Below are 14,816 nucleotides of genomic sequence, written 5' to 3'. Positions count from 1 at the left end.
AAAAAAATTCACTTTTTCCTCTCCTTTTATAAAATCTCCAAACACCTTTCCTGATTCTAAAGAGACAATGTGAGATTAAAACTAGATATTATTTGTATTGTTTCTTTTATGAATTTAATCTCACATTGAAAACTAATGAAGAATTCTCATGAGATATAATAAACTTATCCCACTTTTTGTTCCCTCAAAGCCAAAGACTACTTCAGTATTCAACTAGGAATTCTCTTGGGCCATTGGAAATGCATTGGGTTCGTGTGATTGCCCTTAAACATATTGTTTACCATCTCAACTAAGCCTAGCAACATGGACGGTTGGGCTTCATCAACCCATATAGTTGATGTAATTTGGTTGGTTATCAATGGGTGAGCTTAAGTGGGTGCGGGCATGGGCGGGTGCGCGGGTAGAGGTTTTAACCCATGCCCGCCCACCAAAATTTGGCGGGCTGGGCGGGTTGTGCCCGAGATGGGCGCGGGCGTCCATGGTCCTCGTTGGGCTCGGGTGCCCGTGGGCGGGTTCGGGCTTATGGGCAAAATTCCCACCCCTAACTCGCGCAAGAGGGAGAGAGAGTTTGGGTAATATCCATCAGTAAAGCCCATTAAAAGCCCAAATTCTATCCACCATGGACTATCACAGTATCTAGGGTTTACGAAGCAGGTTAGTATTTAAGCGATCGATCGAGCTAAGATCGTTCTCAGTGAAGGAAACTATAAACAACCAGGGTTTGGAATCGCCGAGGAAATCTCTGATTCAAAAGGTACAATCTTTTGTTCTAGATTATGAATTTCTTCTTGTATATCACAATCCGTATGTTAGTCTTGTTCTAGGGTTTCTTGTTTTCTCATTTTAAAGAGAACTTTAGAACAGCAACATTTGATCATAATATATAGACTAATTAGTACTTGTACTCTGATAAAATAGATCATACCAATCTGTAACAAGAAATGAAACGAGCTATGAACAATATAATTAGCATAATGATGTTTGAAATCATGTCTAAAATCTGTATCTCAATCTAGAATTGGTTTTATGAGCAGGTAAGTAATGGCACCTCAACAGCCCAAATCAGGGCTTTTTGTTGGATTAAACAAAGGGCATATTGTTACTAAACGGGAATTAGCTCCTCGTCCTTCTGCACGAAAAGGGGTAACTTTTTCTTCTTTCCCTAATCTTGCCTGAGTTTTTCAGTAATAAATTTCGACGATGTGTTTTGATTTTGTATCAGTTTGGGTTGTTAATTTTGAAAGTTTTGTTTCAGAAAACTAGCAAGAGGGTTCTCTTTGTGAGGAGTCTTATTAGGGAAGTTGCTGGATTTGCTCCTTATGAGAAGAGAATTACTGAGCTTTTGAAGGTCGGAAAGGATAAGCGAGCTCTTAAGGTGGCCAAGAGAAAGTTGGGTACCCACAAGAGAGCCAAGAAGAAGAGAGAGGAGATGTCTAACGTTCTTCGCAAAATGAGGTTTGCATTTCTTTTACTTCTCTATGAAGTTTGAAATGATGTTTGACTTTGAAATGTTTTATTTATGCATACTGTGTGAAGTCCTTTCAATGCTCATTGCTTAATCAGTTTTATAGATTTGATCTACGTTTGAAAGTATAAAACTTTTGATGCATTTGAGGTTCGGTTTTTTAATTGATGTTGTTGACTGTGGTTGGGAAATAATGTAGATTTAACTAATACATGGGGGTTATATCGTGATACCGTTTTACTAATTTGTTTCACTCTAGTTTCCATGCTATAGCTTTCCTATTTTTCATTTTCTGAGCACATTCTTATACAATTTGTTGAGTAATACGATATAATCCATATATACCTATATGTACCATTATATGTGTAAGACAACTTGGCTGATATTTCTTCTACGTAAGCCAATAATTCAAAGTTTCATATATAACAACTAGCTTGGGGATTTTGCATGGGACTAGCTCGGACTACCTCCATCACTGTTAAATCCCCGAGTTACTGAGATGGATATACCGACCGACACTACTTAGGTCTCCTGTTATTTCTATGTGGCTGATATTTTGTTACATGTATCAAAAAGGTCATGAATTTCATATTCAACTTTTCTAAAAAAATGACCTGTGCTAGCTATATTCTGTGAAGTATAAGTCGGGTATAACGAAAAATGATAGAAGTAAGAATAATTGTATATATATTTCTGGCTTTCTGCAACTACATTTTTGCTAATGTAATCTTCTATTTGTAAATAGAGAACCCGGTTAGATTTTTTTATGGTATTACTAAATGTAGAAGTTGCTAATAGTGAATTGGTCGATTATAAAGATTGCTGGTTCATGTACGTCTCTGTAGCTTCTAACTCAAGGTTTTCCTCTCTTATTTTCGCGTGCAGGTCTGCTGGTGTGTCCGAGAAGAAGAAATGATGAGAGATAGGGTCCAGAGATCTTACCAGAAGTTTGTCTAGTTAGGTCAATGCATTTCACATCAGTGCAATTAGACAAGAAACTTTGGTTACATTGATGTTCTTAATTGCCTTGAACTAGTTTTGGAATTTTGAAATACTTTTGTCTTTATGAGTTAATGATTTTGAACTTTATATTCAGTTTCAAAGGTTGTTCTGAATCTTCAGATAACCATTGTTATTTAGAGCCACTCCTAGCTACAGATTTGGGTTGCTGGGTGTGCCATTTTTCTTCTTACCAGATCCAAATGAACTTGATAATCAGAACTAATAAATTAACAGTAAAAACATCTCCTACTGGTCTTGTTTCTAAATATTATCAACTTGGAATATCTTCTAACATGAGAAAGAGTCACCGATGACATAGTGTAACCCATCGGCTAGTGTATAATTCTATGAATTAATCACGGGTTCCATCTCTAATCAGATGACTTTAATTAGGACTTCCACTCACGTCCCTCTTATGTTCAAATTATCAGTACGAACATCACATAATTGATGCCTAATAGGACCCCTGACCTCCGTTTGACATGGGGCTTCTTCAGTATAAGACCCCTGACCTCCATTTGACATGGGATTCTTCAATATGAGACTATGAGTACACCAAAGATGATCACATAATTGATGCTTAATAGGGCCCCTGACCTCCATTTGACATGGGGCTTCTTCAATATGAGTACACCGAAGATGCTGCGCACGGCTTGTAATTTTCCATGATTTTCCCATTTCGATGGAACTTTGCCCGCTCAAATCCTGGTCGTGTACTGTACTTTGTTGTTCAACGATGGAACTTTGCGCGCTCAAATCTCAGTCGAGTACTTGACTGGTCCCGATTTAGTGGGAAAGCGGGGTACTTGGTCCCCGAACTAGATAAACACTTGCTCTCATTCATCAATATAGAATAGAAATGAGTTTAGTAGGATGGTTCCCATACAGGTATAGCTACTCTGTATTCATTCATCAATGGATTTTTGAGGGAGAGGACCAAAATTAGCCCGGTAAATTAGATTCCGCCCCAGCCCATGTCCAAATTGCGGGAGAGGTCCAAAATGTCAGATCCATCTGACAATTCCTGTTTCTAAGGGTTATTCCCTTCCCGTTTTGCCCCTGCCTGCTTCTCCCTTACCTGCCTTAATGGCCGATTGACATGGCAATTAATGAGCCGAAATTGTCAAATCCAGATCATTAAATTAGGAGAAAATATCTCCAATTTTATTTCCTTCCCTCTCTAATCTGATTTCCTTCCCTTATCTCCCCGCCCAAATCTCTCCTTTATTTTCTTCTTTCTCTCTCTATCCTCTGTTCTCTCTCCTGTAATGGCGCCATTTTTTCATCCAAATTTTTGGGTTGAAATTTTCTGTCCCGCTCAAAATCTATCAACTGTTTCTAGCTCTATTTATAGACAGAAGCTCATCATCTTTTGAAAGACCAACTGTTACTGTTCTTCCACATCAGGTTAGTGATTTTAATGTTCATCATCTTCCTGGCTTGAAGGGAACTCTAGTGTTTTGCCTCACTCATCTTCTGCCCTGAATACTCCTTAAACCCAAACAAAAACAAAAATAAAAACAAAAACAAAAAAAAAAACAAAAGCATTTAAACTCATCTTCTAGCCTTGAATGGTATCATTTAATGTTATCATTTTAATGTTCTTAAATCTCATCTTTTAGCCTTCAATGTTACTCTATCATTTAATGTTTCTTTTGGTCCACTGCTCTTTAAAGACAAACAGTTAGACACTACATCTCATTCATATTTGTATTGCTTCACTGTCCCTTTCATGTTTATGCCCTGAATACTCCTTAAACAAAAACATTTAAACTCATCTACTTGCATTGAATGAAATAATTTCAAGATGATGGATGTACTTCCAACAGAGGTCACCAAAATGATGAATATTAGGATCCTTTGAACAACTCCTTCGAAACTAATGATTTACTATAACACTAGTTCATTGCCCACCAATCAAGTACTTCAAGACACCACCCTTAATGAATCTGTATATTTACTAGTCAGTATACAGTTTCCTTTTTGTTTTATAGTTGGTTGTACATTTTGTAGTTTCTACTTAGTTATATAGTGTTTGTTCTTGGTCAGTTTTCTGTACATGTTTATATACAGTGGCCAAGTTTACCGTACATTGTTCAGTTCCCGTTTTGCAATATGTCTGTACTTTCGTTTAGTTAACTTTTGCAGGTTGGATTGCATATCTCTAATCTTAACACGTCAACTTTGAATCGGTATATTTTCATTCCTTATACTTTCGTTTTTATTGTTCAACTATACCGTACATTTTCACGTTTCTTATCCGTTACCCCGTTCCCTCTTCGTTGGATAGTTTACTGAACATTCTAAAGTTCCCGACATTCTCTTATGCAGAATGAACAGAGAAGAAATGTCGTCCCAGTCAAATGATGAGTCCATTCGTGAACCAGAACGTCAATTCTTCAGTCTCCACCCATCAAGTATCTCAAGATCACCACCCTTAATGAATCGGTATATTTTCATTCCTTATACTTTCGTTTTTATCGTTCAACTATACCGTACATTTTCACGTTTCTTATCCGTTACTCCGTTCCCTCTTCGTTGGATAGTTTACTGAACATTCTATAGTTCCCGACATTCTCTTATGCAGAATGAATAGAGAAGAAATGTCGTCCCAGTCAAATGATGAGTCCATTCGTGAACCAGAACGTCAATTCTTCAGTCTCCACCCATCAAGTATCTCAAGATCACCACCCTTAATGAATCGGTATATTTTCATTCCTTATACTTTCGTTTTTATTGTTCAACTATACTGTACATTTTCACGTTTCTTATCCGTTATCCCGTTCCCTCGTTTTGGGATAGTTTACGGATCATTCTAAAGTTCCCGACATTCTCTTATGCAGAATGAACAGAGAAGAAATGTCGTCCCAGTCTAATGAAGAGTCCATTCGTGAACCAGAACGTCAATTATTCAGTCTCCACCCATCAAGTATCTCAAGATCACTACGCATAATGAATCGGTATATTTTCATTCCTTATACTTTCGTTTTTATTGTTAAACTAAAGTGTACATTTTTACGTTCCTTATCCGTTAGTTAGTTCCCTCGTGTTTTGATAGTTTACAGAACATGCTAAAGTTCCCGACCCTCTCTTATGCAGAATGAGCAGAGAAGAAATGGCGTCCCAGTCAAATGAAGATTCCATTCGTGAAGCAGATCGTGAATTCTGCAGTCCCTACCCATCAAGTACTTCAAGATCACCACCCTTAATGAATAGGTATATTTATTAGTCAGTATGTAATTCCAGTTGTGCTTTATAGTTCCTACGTAGTTATACAAGGTGTGTTGTACTTGGTCAGTTTTCTGTACATGTGTCCTTCACCTCTGTACATGTTCCTTCACCTCTTCACCTTATTCCTGTAATTATTCAGGTTTGAACTTGAATTCTTCCCTTCGAATGCTTCAAATTTGTCAAGATCATCACCGTCAATGAGTACAGAAGCAATGAATCGGTACATTTTCATTCCTTATATTTTCAATTATATTGGTCAAGTGTACTGTACAAATTTAACTCCCTGATCCGTTCGCCTGTTTCCTTGTCGTTTGATAGTTGACGGTACATTATTCAGTTCCCTATTCCTGTATATCTATATATTTCTTTAACTTACGCAGGTTGGAATGTGGTTTTGTCATGCCTAATTCGTCAATTGTGCCTCGATCATATACTTCAATGATTCCACAAGAGTTGAATCGGTACAGTACTATGTGTGTTATACCTTTTTTTGACTGGGAGTTGTAAAATGTCTGGTTCACAATTAAATGTAAAGTTAGTTTTTCCGTTCTTGGTTTTTAACTTTGTGTATTTTTGTAGGTCGCCCAGTGATTTCTTCTTACCCCCGCCTTCTAACCATGGTGATGGTTCCACTGCTCTTGTCAGAAGAGAACCTCTCCGGTCTGAGAGTTGGCCTGAAGTATTCACCCATGAGGGTCAAGAATTTCCTGGCGGTGTGATTGCATTTCGCCAGGCTCTCAGTCGATACTCAATCAAACACGGTTACAATTATGTGTTTGTGAAGAATGACCGCGATCGTGTCACCTGTGTTTGCAAAAGTACAAAATGCAAGTGGAAAATACACGCGGTTGCTCCTCTTAAGTCGAGATCTATGTTTATCCTGAAAGCCTATAACCCCGTTCACACCTGTGAAGACTTCATCACTGGTGTACGCAAACCTCGACTATCGACTGAAGCTGTTAGTTTATTGATTGCAGAAGACATTAGAGAGAACCCTACCAAGAGCACCAAGGATATTGTTAGTTCCTTCAAAAAAGATTATGGTATTAAACTGAGTTACTACTACTCATATCATGCTCGAAATGAGGCAATTTGTATAGGATTTGGTGATGAAGCTGATTCCTATGTAAAACTCTCCTGGTATGTTGATGCTCTGTCAAGGTCTAATCCTAACAGTCATATAGATCTGGAAGTTGATGAAGAGTCGCATCGTTTTGTAAGAATTTTCATTGCTCTTGGAGCATGCATAGAAGGTTACAAGCATTGTAGACCTCTGATATTTGTTGATGGTACGTTTGCTAAAACAAAGTATAATGGATGTATTCTTGCTGCAGTTGCGAAGAATGGAAACGACGGTAATTATTCTATTTCTCTTGAAACTGTTCCCTGTACATTTTATAATTGTCAGAAAACCATATAGTTATCTGTTCATTTGTTAGTTCCCGCGACATGCTTACATTTACAAGAAACAGTAATGTTTATACTCAATCATTGTGTTGTACGCAGGTTTTTTCATTCTTGCCTATGCTGTTGTTGATGTAGAAAACGATCACAACTGGCTCTGGTTTTTTGGGAACTTGAAGAATTGTATAGATATTGGTGAATCACTTACTTTTATGTCTGATAGGCATAACGGTATATTAAATGGTGTTCGGAATGTATTCCCATCGGCCAACCACTCCTACTGCGTGTGGCATTTGCGGAACAACTTGAATTTACGAGTTAGAAATGGTGCCAAGAAGTCAGATTATTTTCAGTCATTGATGTTCAAAGCGGCTCGTGCACTTACTGCCTCAGACTTTCGCAAATACACTGGGGAGATTTGTGTAATGGGTGGGGCTGGAGGTGAAGCTTTTTTGCACTCAGTCGACCCTGTTCATTGGGCAGATGCCTTCTTTCCAGGGAAAAGGTACGGTTTAATTTGCTCTTCCTTGTCTGAGTCCTTCAATTCCTGGATCCGGGACGAGAGAGTTATGCCAATAACAGTCATGCTCGATATGCTCCGAATGAAGATCATGAATATGATGAACGAGAGGCGAGTTGAGTCATCTAGTTGGTCTACCTTCTTATGCCCGAAGGTAGATAAAGAAATGCAACTGCGTTACAAAGTGGCTTGTAGTTGGACGTGCGTCCAGTCCGGAGAAGCTCAATACGAGGTATTGTCTATGCCCTCCCATTCAGTTGACTTGGCCCTACGGACGTGCACTTGTCGCAAGTGGCAAGTAGAAGGCATACCATGTGAGCATGCGATTTTGTGTATAAAAATGAACGGTGGTGATGCCTCTTCATTTTTTGATTCCAATTTCACTACCGAAGCCTATTGTAAGACGTACAGTCATCCCGTTAAGCCTGTACCTACGTTTGATGAGCCTAAATCGTATGACCCGGACACAATGATTCTTCCTCCTCTCACAAAGAGATGTCCTGGTAGACCTCGCACCACTCGAATCGAAAGTGCTGGGTATTTTCCCAAAAGACAGAGGGTTTGTGGCAGATGTAATCAACTGACGACCCACAATCGTGCATCTTGTAACGAACCAATATAGCGATGGGTTAGCACTTCTCTATCTGATTTTGTTTAGCACTTCTTCAAGTTCCCAGTATTTTGTTAGCACTTCCTTTGGAAATGTAACTTTCTTTTTGTTGTCTACTGTGTGTATGTAGAGTACATTTTTATGATTTGCAGTACATGTGTTTCTTTACAGTAAACTGTTTTGTTTACGAAACAGAACATTGTAAAACTTTAAGTAAATTATAAAACTGTCAGTACGTATTTTAATGCCTGTGTGTACATTATTGTATTTTGTAAGTTTATTGGAACAGAACATAAGATAACCGGAAGTAAATTTATGTAAACTATAGAACGGACAGTACATTATAGGAAGGACGGTACATTCTAAAAAAGTACCGTTGTCCACCTCCAAACTGACAGTCCATTATAGGAAGGACGGTACATTAGATAACTGGCGGTAAATTATGTAATGCCTTCTACCTGTAATGTATGTTGTTTGTGTATTTGATTGGAGTCTAATTTCATACAAATACACATACACCATTGAGTACCTTTCACATCTTCTGTCCTTTGGTCGAAATTGTACATAAAGATGGAGTCTAAGTTTTACAATTTTGTACCCTTAAAAAAGTTTCGTTGTCCACCACTAAACGGACAGTACATTATAGAACGGACAGTACATTAGATAACTGGTGGTAGATTTTGTAATGCCTGCCACCTGTAATGTATGTTGTATGTGTATTTGATTGTTTCTAACCATTGAGTACCTTTTCACATCTTGTGTCCTTTGGTCGAAATTCTACATAATGATGGAGTCTAAGCTGTACAAGTTTTTACCCTTAAGAAAGTTTCGTTGTCCACCACTAAACGGACAGTACATTATAAAACGGACAGTACATTAAATAACTGGCAGTAGATTATGTAAAGGCTTCTACCTGTAATGTATGTTGTATGTGTATTTGAACAGAAACATTGACAGTAAAGTATAAAACTGACAGTACATCGTCTAACTAAAATACCTTTGGTCGAAGTTAATAACATTTCCACAACATTTTTTCAGTACAACAGAAGTATTTTGAAGTAAAATACCTCTGGGATAATACAAAACAGAAGTATTTTTGAGTACAACATAAGTTAATAACATTTCCACAACATTTTTTACAATTATAACCCCTCCTTTTACATCATCTTACTCCAAGCCTTTTGTGACTCCCTTAAAATTTTGTACGTCACCTCCGTTCTCATTCTTCTAGCTCTGTCGCTAAATTGTTCGGGCTGCGTGCAACTGCCTGGCATGCGAAAGTCTTGACTGTCTATGAATATTCTTTCCAGATGCAGCATTACGAAAAGACCGCAGTCCGGTCTGCAGGATAAAAACAAATTTTCATTATACCAAGTTGTAGCCATTAGAAGAAGTAAAGAAGAGAACAATTCAATGTCTAGAGTACGGTAAGTTATAAAACTGCCAGTGCATTATGTAATGTCTACTGCACAGTAAGTTATGCTTTGTGTGTTTTGGAACAAATCAATTTATAGTAAACTATAAAATTGACAGTGCATTCTGTAATGTCTAGTGTACAGTAAGGTATGCTTTGGGTGTTTTGGAACAAATCATATTATAGTAAACTCTAAAACTGACAGTAAACTGTAAAACGGACATTATAAAACTGAAAGTGAATGGGACTTACTCTTTCCCTTGCTGTGGACATTCTTCTTCCCTTAAAAATGGGATCTTTTTCTTCAGTCGTTTTCGTCCGTAGTTCAATTCATTTAACACACCTGCAAGGACTATTGCAAACTCCCTTGCATTCTTGTTGCACGTTTGAGCGAGTTGTCGATCATTGATTAGTGAATTATAGTGTATCCAATCATTTTCATGGAACCTATACACCAGAAGCGTCCAGTGGTAACCATAGTATGCATCATTGGTGTATGGTGTGTTAATTGGAACACACAACACTGAGGTATGGCCTCTGATAAACTGCTCCTTAATTCTGGTCTGCAAATTTGCAGTTATTGTATCGGGGTGCCGTTTCTGGTTGATCAACGTCTGCAAATTACCAATAATACATTTTAAGAAATATTTGACAGTAACACAATACAAAAAGTTCGAAGCAATCTTACGTAGATCAAGGCTGACAAGAATATGATCTCTTTGCTTTTGTTATCTGGCCTGCTGTGAAGGTGGTCTGCAAACCAATCGATGATTTGAGAGTCGCACTCTCTATACATCATTAGATCATCTAACTCTTTTCCAGTTAGACGGTGTTCTTGATCTTTGTTCCACACCTCCAGTCTGTACCGTACATTTCAAAATTTACGAGACATTCAATAATGTACGTGACACTTGCAAATGTGTAATAAATTAAAATATTTACAAGAAACTTACTTTTTCCAGCCTTTCTGGCAGAACTCTAGCAGTAGAGGTCTTTCTTTCTGAAGCACATAAGGCCAAAGCCCTCCTATTTTCCAGTCCCCTAAGCTCTGTTTGTCTTCTTTGTTCAAGTTCATGGGTTCCACAGCCACAATTTCCTTTCCCTTATCTGCCTTGAATGTCGCTTTCCGCACACGTGGGTTTTGCTTCACCCTTCTTATAAGAGAGTTCTGAAGAGCCTTTGACCCTGATTCTCCTTTGCTTGCCACTCTCTTTGGAGGGGAAACAGTTTTCTTTAGCACTTCTTGGACTGACTCTTTGCCCATTTTTATTATATCTGCAAAATCAGAATTAGGTGGTGTCTGCAAAACATCTGAAGTATTACGTTTGCTGATCCCCTCTTCTGGTGGTGTCCAAACCACTATTTGTGTGCATTCAATTCCCAGATCAAAGCTTGGTTCCGTTAGTTGGTTGTTGGAGATTGTATTACCCTTCTCTTCACTTGCTACAATTTTTTAATACAATGTTAGAGATTAGGTTTGTTAAATAATTTATAATCACTATAATAACATAAACTTCATCTACTTCAATCAAAAAATTGTGAATCTTACCTTTTAACAATTGATCTTTTTGTTGTAGTTTAAGTGTTTCCTCTCTATTATGAATCCTTTGAAGCCAAGAGTCATCGTCGCTCGATAAATTAACGTCCTTGCCCCAAAGCTCATCTCTCACATCTTTTCCCTCCTTCTCTTTGTATTTATCTGTTTTTATGTATTCGGGAATTAATATATGTAACTGATATTTTAAAATTTACAAGTAACAAAAAAACTGAGGCTGCATTGTAAAGTTCCCGATCAGTAAACTAAATCCCAGTACCCGTTTAGTAACATGTAGTTAAACAATATGCAGAATAACATGAATTAAAGTTCTCTTAAGGTAAACATAAGTTCATAAAAACCTTCACTAAAAGGAAACCACCTAATATGTCATAAAGTACCTTTGTTCAAGCTATTTTAATACGATAACCACTAACAGTAGACATGTCATAAAACCTCCTATCCTTAACTACTCTTTAGTACTATTTAAGTTTGATTGAAATGAGTTTGACTGTAATCGAAAATTAGAGATTGCCTTTTCCTTTGCCGGCATGCTTTTGCTTCTTTGCATGATCCTCTGACTCGGACGATTCATCATCATCATCTGTTTCACTCTCACTTTTTTCTGCTTGACCGTCTTTCACAGTTTCTTCTTCACTCTCAGTCTTGTCTTCATCACTTTCACTACTTTCTTCTCCTTTTTTTTCTTTTATTTCAGTTTCCTTCTTACCCTCATCTATCTGCCTCTGTTCTTCTTCACTACTCTCACTGTCGGTCTCACTCTCACTTATCTGACTTTTCCCTGCCTTAGTAATCTGATTTTTCTCCACTACTCTCACTGTCTCTTCTTCTTCACTACTCTCACTGTCACTTTCCTTCTTACCCTCATCTATCTGCCTCTGTTCTTCTTCACTACTCTCACTGTCGGTGTCACTCTCACTTATCTGACTTTTTCCTGCCTTAGTAATTTCACTTTTCTCCACTACTCTCACTGTCTCTTCTTCTTCACTACTCTCACTGTCACTTTCCTTCTTACCCTCATTTATCTCCATCTGTTCTTCTTCACTACTCTCACTGTTGTTCTCACTCTCACTTATCTGACTTTCCCCTGCCTTATTAACCTCTTTTTTCTCTACTACTCTCACTGCCTCTTCCTCTTCACTACTTTCACTTTCACTATCACCCTTACCTTCCTGGTTCCCCTCATTTTTCTCTATCTCCTCTTCTTCTTCTTCTCCACTCTCACTTTCAGTTTCACTTCCTTCTTTATTCCTCTCCTCATCCTTTCCTATCTCACTTTTATCCTGACCCTCTTCTTGTTTATCAGTTTCACCACTATCAGTTGCACTTCTTTCTTGTTCCTTCTCCACTTCTAGATTTTCCTGTCCTTTATCCTGCTCTTCCCTCCCATCACTCTCACTTACATTTTCTTCTCGTACTTCCTCCCTTGCTGCTTGCCCAGTTTGTTCCCCCTCAGGTTCTAGCTGTTCTTGACTTGGACCCCCTTCATATGTTGCTGTTTCCATTCTATCTTGTGATTGCAGCACATCTGAATAAGCTTTTAAAGCTGAGTCTCTTTCCTCGCATGCTTTGGCCAGCTCCTGTCTCAAAAGGGAGATTTCTCTTTCTTGGTTCTCTATTCTTTTCAACAAATTGGTTAAGCTCTTTGGATTTTCTCCTTCTGACAAAATTCTACTTTCAATATCATTTTCTGGCCAGATTCTTCTTTCATATACCTGCAAGATTTAAAAAAATACATCAGAAAGTAACATAACTTACAAGAAATTAGACAACTGACAAGACATTAGAAAACTGACAGTTAATTACCACACTCACAGTACATTATAAACCTGTTTATACATTAGAACACTGATTGTAAATTCTTCACTGCCGTTTATATTTTTCAACTATTAGATGCAGGATTTTACCTGGTCCTCTATAAGATTCTGAATTTTGTCATCGAAGGTCTTATCGATTTCTTGCAAAGACCATCTCACCAATCGAGGCACTTCATCCTTCACCTTGCTTATTCTATCGTAGCATAGAGTATGCTCGCAGAACCAGATCTACTAAGAGATAAAAACAATTACATAACCAATAAAATGTCACTGAATATACCAAGTGTGGTGAAGAAAATAATACTTACAGGAAGGACAATTAGGCATCCAGAAGCTTTGATTGGATCATGTGGGTGCCAACTGATCCTGTCCATCATGTACGCGTGCACTGCTCTTGCCCACGATACTTTTTTTATGGTGTCCATCGATTCCAAGCAGTTGAGGAAGATTGGGGGAATGGAGTAACCAGTACTCGAAGCAAAGAGTAGATTAGCAGATAGTGATAAGATTACCAGCTTGACAATATCCATATCATCCACATCTTCATCGTCTACGGCTTTGTTTAGAGCATCGGATACCGCGTGACATGTCACATAACCAGGTATTTCTCCGAAATATTTGATACAGAAGTCAATCTGTGGTTGCCTTAATACCTTGGTTTTGGGTATCACATCTTCCATTTCCCCCTCCATTGGCAAGCCCAGGATGAGGGCCACATCCTCTGGTGTCAGTTGAAGCTCTTTGCCTGCAAGTGTGAATCTTTCAGTCTTCGTATTGTAAAGGCTGAGGATTTCGAAGATAGCTTTGTTTGGTCGAACTGGATTTGCCATATCGAGCTTGTTTTCATTGAAGGCTCTCAACAGGTATTTGAAAGGAGTCTCATCCAACAACTCCTTCTGTCTGTCACTCAACTTAAAATAAGTTGTCTTCATTTGGTCCCAAATTTTCCGAAGGGACCACTTGTATGCCTTTGAGAGTTTGCTATTCAGTTTGTCGGGTCGATTTTTCATCTCTTTTCCCCCCTGTTCACTTCCCTCTCCTTGAGCTTTAGTTGGCTTCTTTTGTTTCCGTTGAGGAGCCTCTGGTTCTTGGGATGCTTTCCTCTTTCCTTTGGTATTCTTCACAATTTTTGGTTCAGCTTCCTGCGGGAACAAAGGAGTTTACAGTAAATTTAAAAACCGACAGTAAACTATAAAACGTACAGTGCATTATTTAATGAATGGTGTACAGTATCATATGCTTTGTGAGTGTTGGAAGAAATCAATTGTCAGTAAACTATAAAACTGACATTGCTTTCTGTAATGTATTGTTTATCATATGCTATGCTTTGTGTTTTTTGGAAGAAATCAATTTACAGTAAATTATAAAACTTTTAGTGCATTATGTAATGTATAGTGTACAGTATGCTATGCTTTGCTTGTTTTGAAACATATCAATTTACAGTAAACTATAAAACTGACAGTGCATTATGTAATGTCTACTGTACAGTAAGGTATGCTTTGTCTGTTTTGGAACAAATAAACTTAGAGGAAACTCTAAAACTGACAGTAAACTATCTATTAACAGTAATCTATAAAACGGACGTTATAAAACTGACAGTGATCTTGACCAAAGCTTTGTGCATGGGAACTAAAAAGTTTCTAGACATCTGGATCATGTACATGAAACTAAAAAAAGGTAGGATGGTAACAGTAAAATACTTCAAAGCTTTGTGAAAAAGTAAAACGAATTTGTGCATGGAAACTAAAAAGTTTCTAGATCACTGGATCGTGTACATGTAATTAAAAAGAGTGTGGAC

At 37.9% G+C, this 14,816-nt stretch overlaps 2 protein-coding genes across 2 annotated transcripts; both read left to right on the top strand.

Moving 5' to 3' along the window:
- Positions 1–552: 552 nt before the first annotated feature.
- On the top strand, positions 553–2,554 carry LOC147558464 (large ribosomal subunit protein eL36y-like). Its single transcript, XM_086660140.1, has 4 exons — positions 553–754; positions 1,035–1,143; positions 1,256–1,455; positions 2,351–2,554. Exons 2-4 carry the CDS (start codon positions 1,042–1,044, stop codon positions 2,379–2,381), a joined length of 333 nt encoding a protein of 110 aa, XP_086516266.1. The 5' UTR covers positions 553–754; positions 1,035–1,041; the 3' UTR covers positions 2,382–2,554.
- A 2,054-nt stretch (positions 2,555–4,608) lies between these two features.
- On the top strand, positions 4,609–8,497 carry LOC147558463 (uncharacterized). Its single transcript, XM_086657507.1, has 9 exons — positions 4,609–4,659; positions 4,799–4,915; positions 5,055–5,171; positions 5,311–5,427; positions 5,567–5,683; positions 5,838–5,918; positions 6,079–6,159; positions 6,278–7,053; positions 7,205–8,497. The coding sequence occupies exons 2-9, from the start codon at positions 4,800–4,802 to the stop codon at positions 8,242–8,244; spliced, it is 2,445 nt and encodes an 814-aa protein (XP_086513633.1). The 5' UTR covers positions 4,609–4,659; position 4,799; the 3' UTR covers positions 8,245–8,497.
- The last annotated feature ends 6,319 nt before the right edge of the window (positions 8,498–14,816 follow it).

This window comes from Eschscholzia californica, unplaced genomic scaffold (genome assembly GCF_041429995.1).
Source record: "Eschscholzia californica isolate CP2 unplaced genomic scaffold, dmEscCali1.0.p SCAF_2, whole genome shotgun sequence".
NCBI lineage: Eukaryota > Viridiplantae > Streptophyta > Magnoliopsida > Ranunculales > Papaveraceae > Eschscholzia > Eschscholzia californica.
This window is presented reverse-complemented; position numbering and strand designations above follow the sequence as displayed.

Excerpts from the sequence above, each read along its gene's own strand:
- LOC147558463 (XM_086657507.1), top strand. The coding sequence starts at position 4,800 with ATGAACAGAGAAGAAATGTCGTCCCAGTCAAATGATGAGTCCATTCGT. Across the intron at positions 5,172-5,310 it reads TCACCACCCTTAATGAATCG|AATGAACAGAGAAGAAATGT; the intron begins GTATATTTTCAT and ends TCTCTTATGCAG. Across the intron at positions 7,054-7,204 it reads TGCGAAGAATGGAAACGACG|GTTTTTTCATTCTTGCCTAT; the intron begins GTAATTATTCTA and ends TGTTGTACGCAG.
- LOC147558464 (XM_086660140.1), top strand. The coding sequence starts at position 1,042 with ATGGCACCTCAACAGCCCAAATCAGGGCTTTTTGTTGGATTAAACAAA. Across the intron at positions 1,144-1,255 it reads GTCCTTCTGCACGAAAAGGG|AAAACTAGCAAGAGGGTTCT; the intron begins GTAACTTTTTCT and ends GTTTTGTTTCAG. Across the intron at positions 1,456-2,350 it reads AACGTTCTTCGCAAAATGAG|GTCTGCTGGTGTGTCCGAGA; the intron begins GTTTGCATTTCT and ends TTTCGCGTGCAG.